The 13,853-nt window shown below is 52.8% G+C and overlaps 7 protein-coding genes and 1 non-coding gene across 8 annotated transcripts; 5 read left to right on the top strand and 3 right to left on the bottom strand.

Annotated features, from left to right (window-relative positions):
* Nucleotides 1-373: 373 nt before the first annotated feature.
* On the top strand, nt 374-1,169 carry BO82DRAFT_353712 (GFA family protein). Its single transcript, XM_025635031.1, has 4 exons — nt 374-505; nt 621-782; nt 864-984; nt 1,044-1,169. Exons 1-4 carry the CDS (start codon nt 398-400, stop codon nt 1,073-1,075), a joined length of 423 nt encoding a protein of 140 aa, XP_025492690.1. The 5' UTR covers nt 374-397; the 3' UTR covers nt 1,076-1,169.
* On the bottom strand, nt 995-2,170 carry BO82DRAFT_62590 (phosphoribulokinase/uridine kinase family protein). Its single transcript, XM_025641404.1, has 2 exons — nt 1,946-2,170; nt 995-1,876 (listed from the first exon to the last, which is right to left on the bottom strand). Exon 2 carries the CDS (start codon nt 1,874-1,876, stop codon nt 1,172-1,174), a length of 705 nt encoding a protein of 234 aa, XP_025492689.1. The 5' UTR covers nt 1,946-2,170; the 3' UTR covers nt 995-1,171.
* BO82DRAFT_62743 (uncharacterized protein) lies at nt 2,084-3,026 on the bottom strand. The gene has a single exon (XM_025641405.1). It carries the CDS (start codon nt 2,927-2,929, stop codon nt 2,396-2,398), a length of 534 nt encoding a protein of 177 aa, XP_025492688.1. The 5' UTR covers nt 2,930-3,026; the 3' UTR covers nt 2,084-2,395.
* Nucleotides 3,027-5,573: 2,547 nt separating this feature from the next.
* BO82DRAFT_401474 (uncharacterized protein) lies at nt 5,574-5,967 on the top strand (the record flags this gene model as incomplete). The annotated part of the gene is made up of 2 exons (XM_025639263.1): nt 5,574-5,727; nt 5,789-5,967. 2 exons carry the CDS (start codon nt 5,574-5,576, stop codon nt 5,965-5,967), a joined length of 333 nt encoding a protein of 110 aa, XP_025492687.1.
* A 362-nt stretch (nt 5,968-6,329) lies between these two features.
* BO82DRAFT_333902 (uncharacterized protein) lies at nt 6,330-7,878 on the bottom strand (the record flags this gene model as incomplete). Its single annotated transcript, XM_025633240.1, has 4 exons — nt 7,491-7,878; nt 7,182-7,414; nt 6,739-7,100; nt 6,330-6,574 (listed from the first exon to the last, which is right to left on the bottom strand). Exons 1-4 carry the CDS (start codon nt 7,593-7,595, stop codon nt 6,330-6,332), a joined length of 945 nt encoding a protein of 314 aa, XP_025492686.1. The 5' UTR covers nt 7,596-7,878.
* Nucleotides 7,879-8,136: 258 nt separating this feature from the next.
* On the top strand, nt 8,137-8,226 carry BO82DRAFT_t152. Its single transcript has one exon. It is a non-coding gene; the product is annotated as a tRNA-Asp (tRNA).
* A 448-nt stretch (nt 8,227-8,674) lies between these two features.
* Nucleotides 8,675-10,693, top strand: BO82DRAFT_353708 (O-phospho-L-serine:2-oxoglutarate transaminase). Its single transcript, XM_025635030.1, has 10 exons — nt 8,675-8,816; nt 8,890-9,008; nt 9,071-9,245; nt 9,299-9,467; nt 9,525-9,647; nt 9,696-9,721; nt 9,773-9,958; nt 10,007-10,199; nt 10,252-10,342; nt 10,397-10,693. The coding sequence occupies exons 1-10, from the start codon at nt 8,710-8,712 to the stop codon at nt 10,477-10,479; spliced, it is 1,272 nt and encodes a 423-aa protein (XP_025492685.1). The 5' UTR covers nt 8,675-8,709; the 3' UTR covers nt 10,480-10,693.
* A 769-nt stretch (nt 10,694-11,462) lies between these two features.
* BO82DRAFT_401471 (bZIP transcription factor) lies at nt 11,463-13,037 on the top strand (the record flags this gene model as incomplete). The annotated part of the gene is made up of 3 exons (XM_025639262.1): nt 11,463-11,894; nt 11,954-12,896; nt 12,946-13,037. The coding sequence occupies 3 exons, from the start codon at nt 11,463-11,465 to the stop codon at nt 13,035-13,037; spliced, it is 1,467 nt and encodes a 488-aa protein (XP_025492684.1).
* Between the last annotated feature and the right edge of the window lie 816 nt (nt 13,038-13,853).

Genomic DNA, 13,853 nt, shown 5'->3' with positions numbered 1-13,853 from the left:
ATAAAGAAAGACGATAAACGCAGCTTCCCGAGTATGACAGAAAGCTAGGACCACGCCATTGAGCAAGATGTACAAGTACAAAGCGACAGGCTCTAGTTCGACGGGACTGATGCGGGGACTGGCCAGAGGTAGAGGAAGTGGTGGCGGTGATGGGAGGGAGAATGGCTGGCGGCGATGGACGACAACGACGACGACGACGGCGGCAGCACATGACGTCAACATTCGACAAGCAGGCCGGCCTCGCGCTGTATACAGCAGGTTCATGAACAAGAACAAGAACAAGAACAACCACCTTTCCTCAACATCCTCCACTTTACACATCACAGAACACTGGCAACAACGACCATTACACCTCCCTTCAGCTCAAACTTCGCAATTCCACAGTTCAGCCTCCAGAATGCCTACCTACCCCGGTTCCTGCTACTGCCGCAACATCACCTACGACCTCTCGCTCTCCTCCCCGGACGAGGCCCGCACTTCTCTCTGCCATTGCAGTAGCTGCAAGGTTCGACCCCCTTCACATTACTTATATCTCCAACCTTATCCCCAAAGGTCCTTACCCTCTCCCAAAGATCAATGGGCTAACGACGACGGCGGTGGGGTCACTGTGATCGTCACAGAAAGCATTTGGCACCAATTACGGCCTAACAGCCAAGGTCCCCAAGGACGCGCTCACCCTCAAATCCGGCAAACCGAAAGAATTCGTCGGGGACAATGGCTCGGGATCAACGATCCACCGAGAGTTCTGCGGGGATTGTGGGAGCTTTATTCTCGAATATGGGGTAGGTTCTTCGTTCACCTCTACTGTGGGTTTTGAGTCTGGGTTATGGTACACATGCTTAATGTTGCTGGTGAACGACTAGGATGCGGTGAAGAACGATTTCCGTTATATCTGCGTGGGGACGTTGGATGACCCCGAGGTTCTGCCGCCCAAGGGGGAGTTCTTCTGCGAGAGTCGATCGAATTGGATGCCGGAGATTCCTGGTGAGTTGCGGGTATACTCCCTTCTGGGGCGTGTTATGGGAGTGAGGCTAATTTGGTAGATGTGTTTCACAAGCAGAAGATCAAGGAGTGATGGTTGGGTACGGTCTAGTTTATAAATGTTTCTTGATTCAGGGGTGCGTGTATTTTAGAGACCTGCAGTGAGAAATGCGATATCGTTTGCCAAATGCTATACATTGTCTACGATACTTTGCACCACCAAGTCGGGGACGATCAGCTTTTCCTGGATGATCAGAGCATTGAGGTAGTCGTTGCTGTCCACCCGACGGAGCCCAGCGTCGAGAGTCGCCTCAATCCCGGCCTGAACGTGCCGCTTGGCGACACGCCGGCGGGCCTCTTGTAGATCGGTGTCGACAAAGATCCGATAATCGACTAGCTGCGCGACATCGCACCATATCTGTTCGTTCAGCAAGCAATAGTTGCCTTCGATAATGACGACGGAAGTGTCCGGGATGATGACAACGCCGTCCTCCACAGGGTCTTTCGCCTCGTGGTCGAATGAGGGTGCATAGATGGTTTGCAGTTCGGCACCAAGGTCGGCTTGAGGGTCTAATTCTGCCCACTGGCGTAGCTGTTCGATAATGGCAACGAAGCGGGGTGCATCGAACGTCCAGGGCGCACCGCGACGGCGATAAGCTTCTTCTCGGTTGGGGAGCGTATCCAGTACAGCCCTTGAGAGATGGAAGCCGTCCATGGAGAGAAGAGCCGTGGCCAGAGGAGGAGAAGCAGATCGCAGAATCCGAGCGACTGCCGCTGCAGTGGTTGTTTTTCCCGAGCCCGGGATGCCAGCGATAGCTACCAGGAGCCTTTTCTTATGATGGGCGCGGGCTTTCTGGCGAATTATGTCCGCGATCTTAGCATACTCTGCTTCCATCTAGGCCAGAATGTCAGTTGCATTCTTGGTGAGGAGGACAACAGAGACCGGGTGGGGTGGCTGACATACGTCTGTCTACCAAACTGGTCCGCAAGCAATACCTGGGGATGCAGAGATGACACTGACTGCCCCTTTTGAAAACACGGACACATTGCACGCTATTTACTCGATAGTCATGTCAAACCCTTAGGGAGGGGTATCGGTTCACAGTGCTCCGATATCGAGGGGGACTTCATGCGTGGCGACATGGCTGGGCTGGGCTCAGGCATTCCGGCTTTTGAGGAAACTCTTCTGCGCTTGAATGTATGCATTTGTGAAGCAGCCATACATCAAGAAAATAAAATCGTATAAATGGCGTATTGATCCACTCGATCCCGCGCAGAGTGGAGGTCGAGCTCGGGAGAAACAGGCTGCAAGTAAATTTTGGGTTGCTGTTCCCCGCGTGTCCCATATTTTCTGGTCGTGTGCGGGGAAACCGACGTCTTTTTCAGGCTGCCTCATGCAGTCATCGGTCCTTGATTAAGGTTCTTGCAATCGCGGGGTGGGATCCACGACCTGGTTCTGTTTCGTCGATCTGGCGGACTTTCTCATTGATTTCCGGGTCGGGGCTACATAGAAACAAAGAATCTGTTGATCTAAACAATGCGAGCAGCGGGGGCGCACTTGATCGCACGGCACGCCCCAGGCCTGGCAGGCCTTGCAAGGCTGGCACGGTTCGTCTTGCTGAGGGGTAGCGTGGGCTGGCTGTTCAGGTGCAGGCAGTGTATAGCCGGGGGCTTTTGCGGTTGAACACCGGTAGTTGGTGGATTTCATGCGATCGGTGCATTCAACGCGACCCGCAGCAGTCTGGGGACTATCGATCATCCAGACCGACCACAGCCACTGGGAGAAGCGCTTGAGAACGCATGTTCGTCCGATGCGATTTTTGCGGGCGAGATCACACTTCAGGTGGTTCTGGAGACGCGTGATGGCGGTGTCGGTCATGATGGCTGCTGGCTCGGGGTTCTGTGATCGTTTGATTCTGGCAAGGAGGTAGGTTTTGCTGGCGAACATCGGGTAATTATGGCTCTGTTGGCAGGACCACGAGGGTGACAAGTGTCAGACCACTGTCAGACCATCGCATGGGACACGGGGAATTTATATAGACTAGTAGTAGTAATGAATCAAGGGGTTGTTGTCATTGCTGGAGAGGTGGACATTCCCTCCGCTCCGCCCTAGCCAACTTACTCCAACGCACGAGCACGGGCTCTTTCAAAATACTTCCATCGGTTCCCCTCCATTCCACGGGTTTGGGGCGATGATTGGAGTATGAGATCTGGGATCGACCTGACGTCAGGCTCGAGCGGGCGGGGGACGAGCAAATCAAACGGTGTCTTTGTCTGTTGAGAATCCGCCAAAGTGACACCAGCGGAACCGGTTACTATTTCCTGGTCCTGTTCCTTCCGGGCAATGCCTTGGTTTGATGGATGGCACCACTTGGTTGGAATCACGAATGACTCGATTAGTGACCGAGATCTCCGTCCGGTGTTGAGAATCCTCAGTAATCTCTGGGGAAAGTGTAGCTACTCTGCACACCCTATGTTCCTACATATCGATCGGATTGGAGGTTAGGGCAGGGCAGGGCAGGGCAGGGCAGGGCAGGGGCACTGGCACTGGCACTGGCACTGGCACTGGCACTGGCAACCGCAGCGTGTTCAGGCATCGGTGTGATGCCCCCGCGGACTGTATGTACTGTACTTTTACCCCACTTGCACTGTACTGTACCTCTCTCTCCTTTCCTCTCATGGACAATTCATTCATTGATAACACCAAACACCACAAGGCCACCACTAGCAACACTACCCTACAGAGTAGTCACCAGTGGGCCACGTCTGACAGCGATCAGCATCACCACTTGCATCCACTCCGCTCGTACCTTTATGATACCTCATATTGCCAAGGCGATCGACAAGAATTATTTGACACAATTGACTCATCCAGTCGCACGATCAACAATCACAACTAAGTAATCCCTCTCGGCAACACCCGAGCATCGATTTTGTTCCACTGCGACCGGGAGATCTTTCTATCGAGCACTCCATCGAAGCACTTCACCCTGGTTTCCGCATGCTCGATCATCCATATCTCCCCACTCTTCAACCCAGATATCTGCAAGTATCTTCTGTGATAGAAGTACCCCGGAGAGATCCCTATCCTCGGACGGGCAGAAATGCAGGCCGGGTTCGAATTCTCCGATGTGATTCCGTGGACGCAGGAAGCAAGGAGCTTCTGTCAAACCCTTAAAAGCCATTAGCAAATATGGATGGCGGCAGCCTCTTGCAGCTACAGACATTCTTCCCCTCCTTCACTTCCCTCTCTCATGCCTGATTGAGTTCTTCGCCGGTCGAGTTGTCTCTACGGTCAATGACTTGTCAGCTCACCTGCAGCGCCGCAGCACCGTTCCGGTAAAAGCGGTTCAGGCTGCTCGCGTGTCTTCTGCCGAGTTTCGGCCTTGTCTGCATCGTCCCCTGAGCAGCCAGCAGCCTCCCCCCCCCGCCCCCCGCCCCCCCAGAAAAGACACTTAAGGTGGCATGCGCCCACAATAACTGCTGATGTCCGCACAGTGAGCATCTCAGAAAGGCTTAGAGAGGGGGGTGGCAGATTGACATTATCCTGAATGGCAAGATCTGTCCCCTGAGCCCTTTCTATCTGTGCATACCCTTTCCTGTGGCGAACTACAAGCGGTCCATCGCAAGCGAGAAACCTTCATATCAAACAGCTGGCCAGCAATCGCAATCATGCACGCTTGCGAGCCGAAAGAAGAAGTCAGTCCTGCCCTGGGGCAACCCGACCCTGAGCAAAACCAAGGACACGGTCGGAAACGCTCTGCGCGAAGGCGTCTCGGCCGCAAATCTGCTGAGGCTCACGACTCCTTCACGTTGATGGATACCATTGGTTATCTGCTATCAACTCCAGATAGCACCATGACAGCCTTCCACTGGGGTAGGTCGGCTGCAACTCTTTAAACCTGATCGTTGACTGACCACGAAATCCACAGGCGGTCCGAGCCTATCTGCAACTTAACAGGCAGCATTCATCATTCAGGATACGAGTTCCTGTGACCCAACCCACTGTTCGATATACCTTGGGGGTCCGGTGGTTCCCAGATTGGAGACTTGTGGAAGCCTCAGCACACCAGAGATCAGGGTAATCAGAGCCACGTTACGCGAATTCTTGTTTCTCATTCCACCTGTTCATTGACATGTGATACTGCGAGTTGCATGTTTAGCTCTTGTGGCTGGTGGCGGTGAATCGTCCAATGTTGTCTGTCGATATAACATACCCGGCTATTATACGCCATCAATCAATTGTGAGAAAAGCGGCTCATCGATGGCCTTCCAACCAGTACCACACATCTCTCTTTCCTGAGGCGAAAGCCATGATTGAGTGGTGGTCTAGATCTCCCACCGTCTAAATGAACCTGCTTCATTGCGTTTTAGCATTTTATCTTGATGTCGAGGACTTAGAACAGACATCTCGAAAGTGGACAAGACATTTATACATGGACAATCCCGCGAGGTCAGTGATGTATCTCTCCGCTGGCCAGTAACCGACCTCTCTTCAGCCGCCAGTGCCTTCAACCTTTCTTATGCCGCCTGCCTTGCCCTTGATCTCCCTCACTCTGTGGCAACCCAAACTCCTCTGAGCCCCGAACAGAATGTCTGGACAGGTCGAAAACATCCCCCTGCACACCCGCGAGCCCGGTGACGAGATCACCGAGGCTGACCTGGCCAAGCTGCTGGCGGCATCTGACCCTCTTACCTCTGCTGCCGTTGCTACTGCGGTCACCCAAGGGACTAGTACTATTACCTGTACGTGATGATCTTCTAGCTGGCCCTGCCAAAGTGCGTGTTCGTTCATTCCCGGTGTCAGTTAACCTCGAAGACTTGTTCGTCGAATATACGTACGATGACGAGGATGAAGATGGTTTTGGTGACGAGGATGGAGATGACGAGGAGGGCGAGGAGGACGATGACGGTATGGATGAAGTCTACTATAATGAGGCTACGGATGGATGGCTCGGGCTTGGTGGGCGAGTGTCTAGGATGTAAGGATGGGATCTCGATTCGAGCGTGGGGTTAAGATCGATTCATTCGATCGATTCCATCGATCGGTTCACTCAATCGATTCGATCGATCGGTTCATTCAATCGATTCGATCGATCGGTAGTTGATCGAGCGGTCCTTCCGGCGTCTCAAGTATTTTGGTGTGTTTGGTGAAGAACTCATCAACTTGGATTCTATTCTAGCTTAGGGTTCTAGAGAACAGTCCACGGCGCGTTTCAGACTGTGTTGTTACGATATACTTCAAGGCTAGCATAATTCAAAAAAGTCCTACACCATTTCCATCGTCCAGCTTATGCAATCGCAAGATATGCAAGGGAATAAGATACACGCCTACTTGAAGGGTAGGGTTAACCCCTCCCCTTCCACGCATCAACCAGAAACTCCCTCACCTTGACCGGTTCGATCTCGGGGAATCGCTCATTCAGCCGCCCTTCCACGGGCAGATCGAAGACCCCCGCGATGGTGAGCCGACTGACCAGCACCGTCACCTCGTGGGCTTCCTCCTCGGTGTAGCCCTCTGGGATGGCAGGGATGGTGACCTGCCCTTGGTTGATCTTCTCCGGGCTGTCATACACAACGGAGAATTTTCGGCCTGTCTTGAGGAATGTCTGGTCAAATTCGGTCCTTGTCTCGTCTCAATGCCTCTCCACGGTGCCTTTTCTTTTGCCTTGTGCCTCAGCTTCCACCCTCCACTCCAATCAGACATCCCCATCTCCTGGCCTCCAAAGCTAAAGCAAAGGGAAAGGCAAAACTAACCTCGAACCTCCTCCACAATCCCCAACAACTGATTATACGTAACCACATCCCCAACGACCACACTAAACTCCGGCCACTCAGCGGCATCCACCTCCTCGAGCAACCGCACCACAAACCGCGCCATGTCGTACGTATACGTCATGCACAGCCGGTCGTTCCCGTCGCCGGGGATCGCTGCCCGGCAGTTCTGCACGTCGATCCCAAACACCCCCGGCTGCAGGTGCGTCCGCGCGTGCGGCATCCCCCAGTAATCCATGAAGAAGCCGGGGATCACCCGCGTCGACTTGAGGGATGGGGCGTCATGTTGCAGCTTGTTGGCCGCGGCGAGCCAGTGTTTTATGCTGGGGTCGATTTCAAGGTGGCTTTGGGATGTTAGTATCTGGTCGGTGGGTGGGTGGGTCTGGGGATGGGTCGGGTTGGGGGCAAAGGAGGGGGAAGATTACTCGGGTGTCTGGATGAAAGAGTACTCGCTTGGAATGAATTGGGTGACGGTGGGGGATTGCTCGGCCGCGTCGATGAGGTTCAGTTGCGCTTGGCTGTTGGCGGAGTCGGTAATGCCGATGGCCGAGATTATGGTCGTGATGCCCTGGGTGGTGAGGAGGTGCGCGAGGGCGGGAATGTCGGAGTAGTTGATTTGGAGATGGTGGGTGCGTGAGGTGGGGGGGTCTTGGGGAGTCTGCGTGAGGTGAGCTTTGGGGTTTGAGGGCGGGGTTTATGTATTTTGGAGCTGAGGATGAGGATAAGTTACGCACGCTGCGGGTTAGGATGATGATCTTGTGGGTGGTTTCTTCGAGGAGGGTCTCGACGATGGTCTTGCCCACGCCGCCGGTGCCGCCTGCTACAGCTATGATTGTCATTTTGAGGGTTAATGGGGGGCTTTTGTGGGTGGATGATCTGGGTGAATTGGGGTAGGGTTGAGGTTGATATATGCGTGTAGTGGAGAGGATGATGATGACTGGTTTGGATCCGGTGGCCCCGGGCCGCTGGGGATCGGGGATCCACTTGCCCTGTCCGCGGTCGTGGGCTCTGTTGGTTACTTTGCTGGTTGCTACTTTATTGTGCGTACCATGATTCAAGAGTCTAGGTTTGTCAAAGCAGACATGCTTGTACTAATGCTATTGTTCTATTGTGATGTTGGGCATCAGGTCGGACTAGGCCTCCTGTCTGAAGAGAGAGTCGAAGCTTTATACTGTAAATTGAAGCTGTAGACTACATCATTGTTAGTTGGATGAGTCAATATCGGGTCCGGATCTTGTATCAAGTCTACTTGTGAATGCATTCCCAAGTTTTATTATTTCGATCTTTCAATCAGGCGCAAAATCATATTACAGGGTGGCTTTTATAACCTGTGCATAGCTTTGTAACATATACCCACTAGGTAAGTACCTACTTATCAATTCCTCGATGGTCTAACGGTCATGATTTCCGCTTGTCAATCCTCAATAGGAACAAGCGCGGGAGACCTGGGTTCGACTCCCAGTCGGGGAGATTTCCTTTTTAGGTCATGCTTTTTGTTACCACTAACGCACCATGAAGATCTTTGCTATCGTCTCTCGCCAAATGCAGCATATTTTAAAATCGAACATTTACCAGTGTTCAGCAATTGCAGTCCTTAACACGATTCAAGACCGCATAAAAAGTCTCGACTATCGTCGAGTGGCTTTTCGATCCAGATCTTAATGCAACCCGCTCTAACTGTAATTCTCTCTTCAATCACGCCATTTACCAGCCCCACACTTTCGGTATTGAACTTCAGAACTATGCAATTGAAGCTCACAGAAGGTAGTCTAACTCAATAGACTCAAGTAAACAGCTCACTCCTTTGGTGGGGTTCTCGTACCACAATTATGTAACATCCGACCGGGACTGAGTCACGGGCGAGGGGCACGTCATTAAATTTCATCTTATCCTCCCCACGATCCAACCCCAACTTTTCCAACAACACCCTCAATCCACACAATTGCAGCCATCATGAAGAGAGAAGACATCACCTACATGGGCGCCGGCCCGGCTGCCCTCCCGACCAACGTCCTCACCACTGCCGCTGAGGCTCTGTTGAACTACCAAGACACTGGCTTGTGAGGGGCTCCGATCCCGGCGATAAGATCGCCAATCCGTGCAACCATTTTTTCTGACAGCTCAATTCTATAGGGGTGTCGCAGAGCACAGCCATCGCAGCGAGCTGGCCTCGAATATCCTGAACACCGCTAAGGCTGACCTCGCCAACTTCCTCGACATCCCTTCCTCCTACGAGATCCTGTTCATGCAAGGTATTCCCGAAACCCCTCCGTCATTGCGGCTACGGCTCGGTCGTCTGACTCGTCCATTGCAGGTGGTGGCTCCGGCCAATTCGGCGCAGTCGTCTATAATATCGTTTCTGTTTGGGTCGAGAAGCAAAGACAGAAGATCGTGAAGGAACACCCCGAGATCAGCGACGAGGATGCGCTGAAGGAGGTTCTCAAGAAGGTCGAATCGGAATTGCGGTTGGACTACCTCGTGACTGGATCGTGAGTGTCCCAAACGACCGAGTACAACGCTCTTGGACTAATTGGCCGCGCAGGTGGTCATTGAAGGCCAGCCAAGAAGCTGCCCGTCTCCTTGGACCCGAGTATGTCAACATCGTCAGTGACTCGAGAACGATCAACGATGGCAAGTTCGGTAAGATCGCGGACGAGTCCACCTGGTCGTTGAGCCCCAAGGCTGCTATGGTATACATGTGCGACAATGAGGTAGGCACCCGGTGCTGCGACCGTGGTTGAAGCCCTGCTGATGTGCATGCCCTGTAGACCGTCGACGGTGTCGAATTCCCTAGCTTCCCCAAGGTGCTGGAGCCCAAGGGAACGGACAACGACCCCATTGTCATCGGTGATTTCTCGTCGAACATCCTCTCCAGACGTATTCCTGTTGAGGTAAGGATGACCCGAGATGTCGTTTTAGCATGCGCTAACTCGTAACAGAACTACTCCGTCATCTTCTTCGGAGCGTAAGGACAGATCCATACCATCTCCTCAATTATGGTACTAACCCCCAAAAGTCAGAAGAACCTTGGTACTCCTGGAGTTACTGGTGTGATCATCAAGAAGGATCTCCTGCCCCCCGTCTCTCCTCCCGCCTCTCCCGCTATCCTGCGCAAGCTCGGTCTGCCCATTGCGCCCACCATCCTCGACTACTCTGTCATCGCCAAGAACAACAGTCTCTACAACACTCTGCCCATCTTTGAGTATGCAAAGTGAAGCTCTTTTAGTTGTGCGTGGCTAATGCCATCTAGTGTCTACATTGCCGGTCAGGTGTTGAAGAAGCTGCTTGCCGAGTTCCCCAACAAAGTTGATGGACAGCAGGCCGTTGCCGAACAGAAGGCGAACCTTATCTATCAGACTCTTGACGCATACCCTGATGTCTACCGGGTTGTCCCGGACAAGAGTGTCCGCTCGCGGATGAACGTATGCTTCCGTGTGACCAAGGTATGTCCATCGCAGGAACGAAGCTGCACGCGAAATACACTAACTCGAGCAGGGGGGCAACGTCGACGAGTCGGAGAAGGCTTTCTTGAAGGGCGCCGTTGAGCGTGGCGTTACCGGTCTCAAGGGCCACAGAAGCGTCGGAGGTGAGTTCAACTGCCGGTTGCATAGCTCATGATAGTGACTAACGAGATGTGTAGGTATTCGCGCCTCCAACTACAACGCGATCCCCGAGTCCGGCGTCGAGAAGCTTGTTGCCTACTTAAAGGAGTTCGCTGCCTAAGGGTGGCTGAGAGATCAAAAGTCATATCTGCACATAAATGGCCATCGTATTTTGACGAGGCCAGGCGTTTCGAGGCTAAAAGGCTAAAAGGCTATATACAGAGACTGAGAATATAGTCCCGAGCTCCTACAATGGCTGGCTCAACCATTAACTATCTTGTTTTTCTCGCGAAACGGACTGCGCTGTATCAAATATTAATATCAGAATTCAAGGAGCATTAGAAGTAACTATATTGTCCAGCCTACACCATGAGGATTGGCGCATAAACCCCGGACGAGACTCGGCCCTGTGAAACTGTTTAAATAGGCGGTGGCAGAAACACTGCTGTGGCACGCAGAATGGCTGCGGAGTTCAAAGCGGGCGACTCCAGATGAACAACGGGCGAAACTCGGCCTGCGAAACTGGTCAAAAAAGGCGGTGGTAGAACTAGAGCTCCCGGTGCTGACCGCCCCGGTGGCAGAATGGTCGCAACCTCGCTGCAGAAGTAGGCGATTCCCAGGCCTAACAGCTGGCTAAAACGGAAGGGTGAAACTGTTCTTTTTCTCACCGCCTTCTTGCCTCGGCCTCGCTCTCGCGCACTGGTGACAAAGCAGGCAGAAAATACGAGCGTATTCTCGCCTTGAGGCAAAAATGATTAGTGAACAACTGGGGCCGAGGCGGAAATCCACGAATCCCCATCTCCCCTCCCAAACAAGACAACTTCGTTTTCTGCATAGCCAAGAATTATGCGTGCATTAGCACAGGCTTTGGGGCGTCGAGATTATATTACCCAACGGTTGACAATCTGACCGCGCCGATAATCGCCCCGTTGGGTGACATCCTTCTCGCTGACGATGCTGATGAATCCTCACGCGTGGCAACCGGCTGATAGCATACAAGTTTGAGTGACCGTGTCTATAACAGCTCATCCGCGGCGTTCCTATTTTTCCAAAGAGTAGCATTCGGTCGGTCACCTAAGACATAAATACCCCACCTATGATGCTATGGCGCATCTGAATTATGCCGCAACACAAGAAGGTGCAACGGATACCGACGCCACTCTAGTGCCCTGGGAGACTATCCATGATCAATTCTTTGGTTCTACTCACCCTGCGTCGGATTTAATGGCGTCACCACAGATCACCTCGCTGCTCTCAGCTTGCTCCTACCCTGTGCCCGAGGCTGCTGATTCGTTACATGAAGACCATACCCAGCCAACCTTATTCGGTGGCATCACGTCCGACCATGTGTTTGAGATCGATAGTACTTCAAGCACAGTCGACAGTCAGCAGACGCTTGCAGATCATGTTGTAGCAGAGCGTCCCAAGCGCCAACGCGCTGGGGCTGAGAAGCCTACATCAGGGGCAAGTACGACGGCCAAACGAGGTCGGCCTCGAAAGGTGCTCGATGAATCCCTCGCAGAAGATCCTGAAGAGGTATGTCTTTGTTATCATCATTGCCTGATCTGACTTGCAGCTGCTTAAATATTACTCAGAGGCGACGGCGGCAGATTCGCCTTGCGCAGCGCGCCTATCGCTCGCGGAAGGAAGCGAACATGTCCTCCCTTAAGAGTCGCATCGGAGAATTAGAGTCCGTAGTCGAGCAGATGAGCTCGGCTGTACTTTCGCTCAGCGACCAGCTCGTTCAGTCTGGGGTTCTAGAGTCGAACCCTCACCTGGCGGAGCATCTGCACCATACTGTGCAGACGTGTCTTAATCTGGCGAAAGATGCCAACAAGGACGGAGCAGACTCGACAGCCCTGGTGCCTTCGTCAGCATCCTCGAGAACCAGTTCTCAATTCTCTATGCCTATAGACTTTGGGAAGACCTACCCTCCTGTTCTACCCATCTTCCAATCTGAAAAGCAGGTAACGCCATTCAGACCGGCTCTGAGGCCTCCTCCCCGGCAGCTGGTGCTCCCGGATATCCAGGAGATGGAACTGTCTGTATTCATGAGCCGATTGCACATGTCGTGCATCTATCACGGTTGTCTTGCCTTGTGCGATGACAACATCAGCACAGAGCGCATAATGAGACACTTCTGCTTGCCGCTTACCATTGTGGATCGGAAGACCCTAACGGGGCTGTTCTACGCCGCGCTTAACACGAAGGACGGAAAGAAACGCTACGAAGACTGGAAGGACATCCCTTTCTTCAGCCTGGGCGGAGCAGGCACCCATTACCCGTGGACTGCCGCCAAGGCTGGATTGGCAAGTTACCTACATCGGCCTGGTGTTCGATGGGTGGTTCTGCCGGAGCCTCTGCTAGAGTTCCCACCGCAACTACAGAAAGTCCTCGCTGGCGATTGGTTTGACATGGGTGACTTGGAGGGTTATCTTCGTGAACAAGGCGTTCGCCTGTTCGCACATGCGCCGCCAGAAGTTGAAAAGGATTCTCACCAGCCTGCTCCTGCGGTGAATGCGAAGCGGCTGATTAAAAGTATGACTTTTTGAGTATTGTGTTGAGTTTATTTGCTAATATGTTGTAGTTTTGTCGGGGTGTGGTATTTGTCTTGGATGGACACCCGGTTTCCGCCGTCGCGATGTGGAAAAGGCTCTCAGAGAGTGTACTGGGGGCTGAGGTATGGATTGAGGTGTACTAACTTCGAAGTGAAGGCAGGCGAATGCCCTCGTTTCGAGCAGCAGAACGGCTTCACATTCCCCATGGATGTGATTTGCGTGACACAGGAGGAAAAACCGGCTCATTTTCTATGATATGGCCTGTTCTCAGCACGCCTGCCCGAGACCGGACCTGTCCTGCGAAGGAAAGACAGCCTTGCATTGACTCATGCTTTACCATGATTATAACAGCGTACAGTCATAGGCAGAACGTCGAGAACAAGTGAAATTCAGATGTCTGAGATAGAATGAGCACTTGTCTCGAAGCCACATCCGGCGATTGACTTCACCCAGGAACCTCCTTCCGGAGGTTGGAAGTCGTCGCGTGGCTTTGACTCTGACATGCGAATGACATGTCGCCGCCGCCATGTTTCGGTTCTGTTCGAACCAGATCTCTATGGAATGTCCTAAAATGATGTTCGTGGCAATTTTACGATGGTGAATGCAATAGGTCGGATTTCACCATTTTAGCGAGGGACTACGGAGTGTCTGGCAACCTGTCACACCCTGCGGAACTCAGGGTCTACCATGGGGGCTTTCCCATTTTGTGGTCAAACCTACCAAAGCGCTCCAACAGGCCCCATTCTTGGTCCGGACATGACCGAATCGATAGATCAGGCATTACCGAGTCATGCAGGTTGCTAGGGACCTCAATGGCGATTCCCTTACCACAAAGTGTACATTTAGAGCGAGAAAAATCCCTAGAATGGCCAATTCTGCCCACAGCACGAGCCATGGGTTCTCTTGGCTGAGCTGTACCTGAAAACGAGCAGTCAAG

Source organism: Aspergillus uvarum (genome assembly GCF_003184745.1).
Source record: "Aspergillus uvarum CBS 121591 unplaced genomic scaffold BO82scaffold_22, whole genome shotgun sequence".
NCBI lineage: Eukaryota > Fungi > Ascomycota > Eurotiomycetes > Eurotiales > Aspergillaceae > Aspergillus > Aspergillus uvarum.
This window is presented reverse-complemented; position numbering and strand designations above follow the sequence as displayed.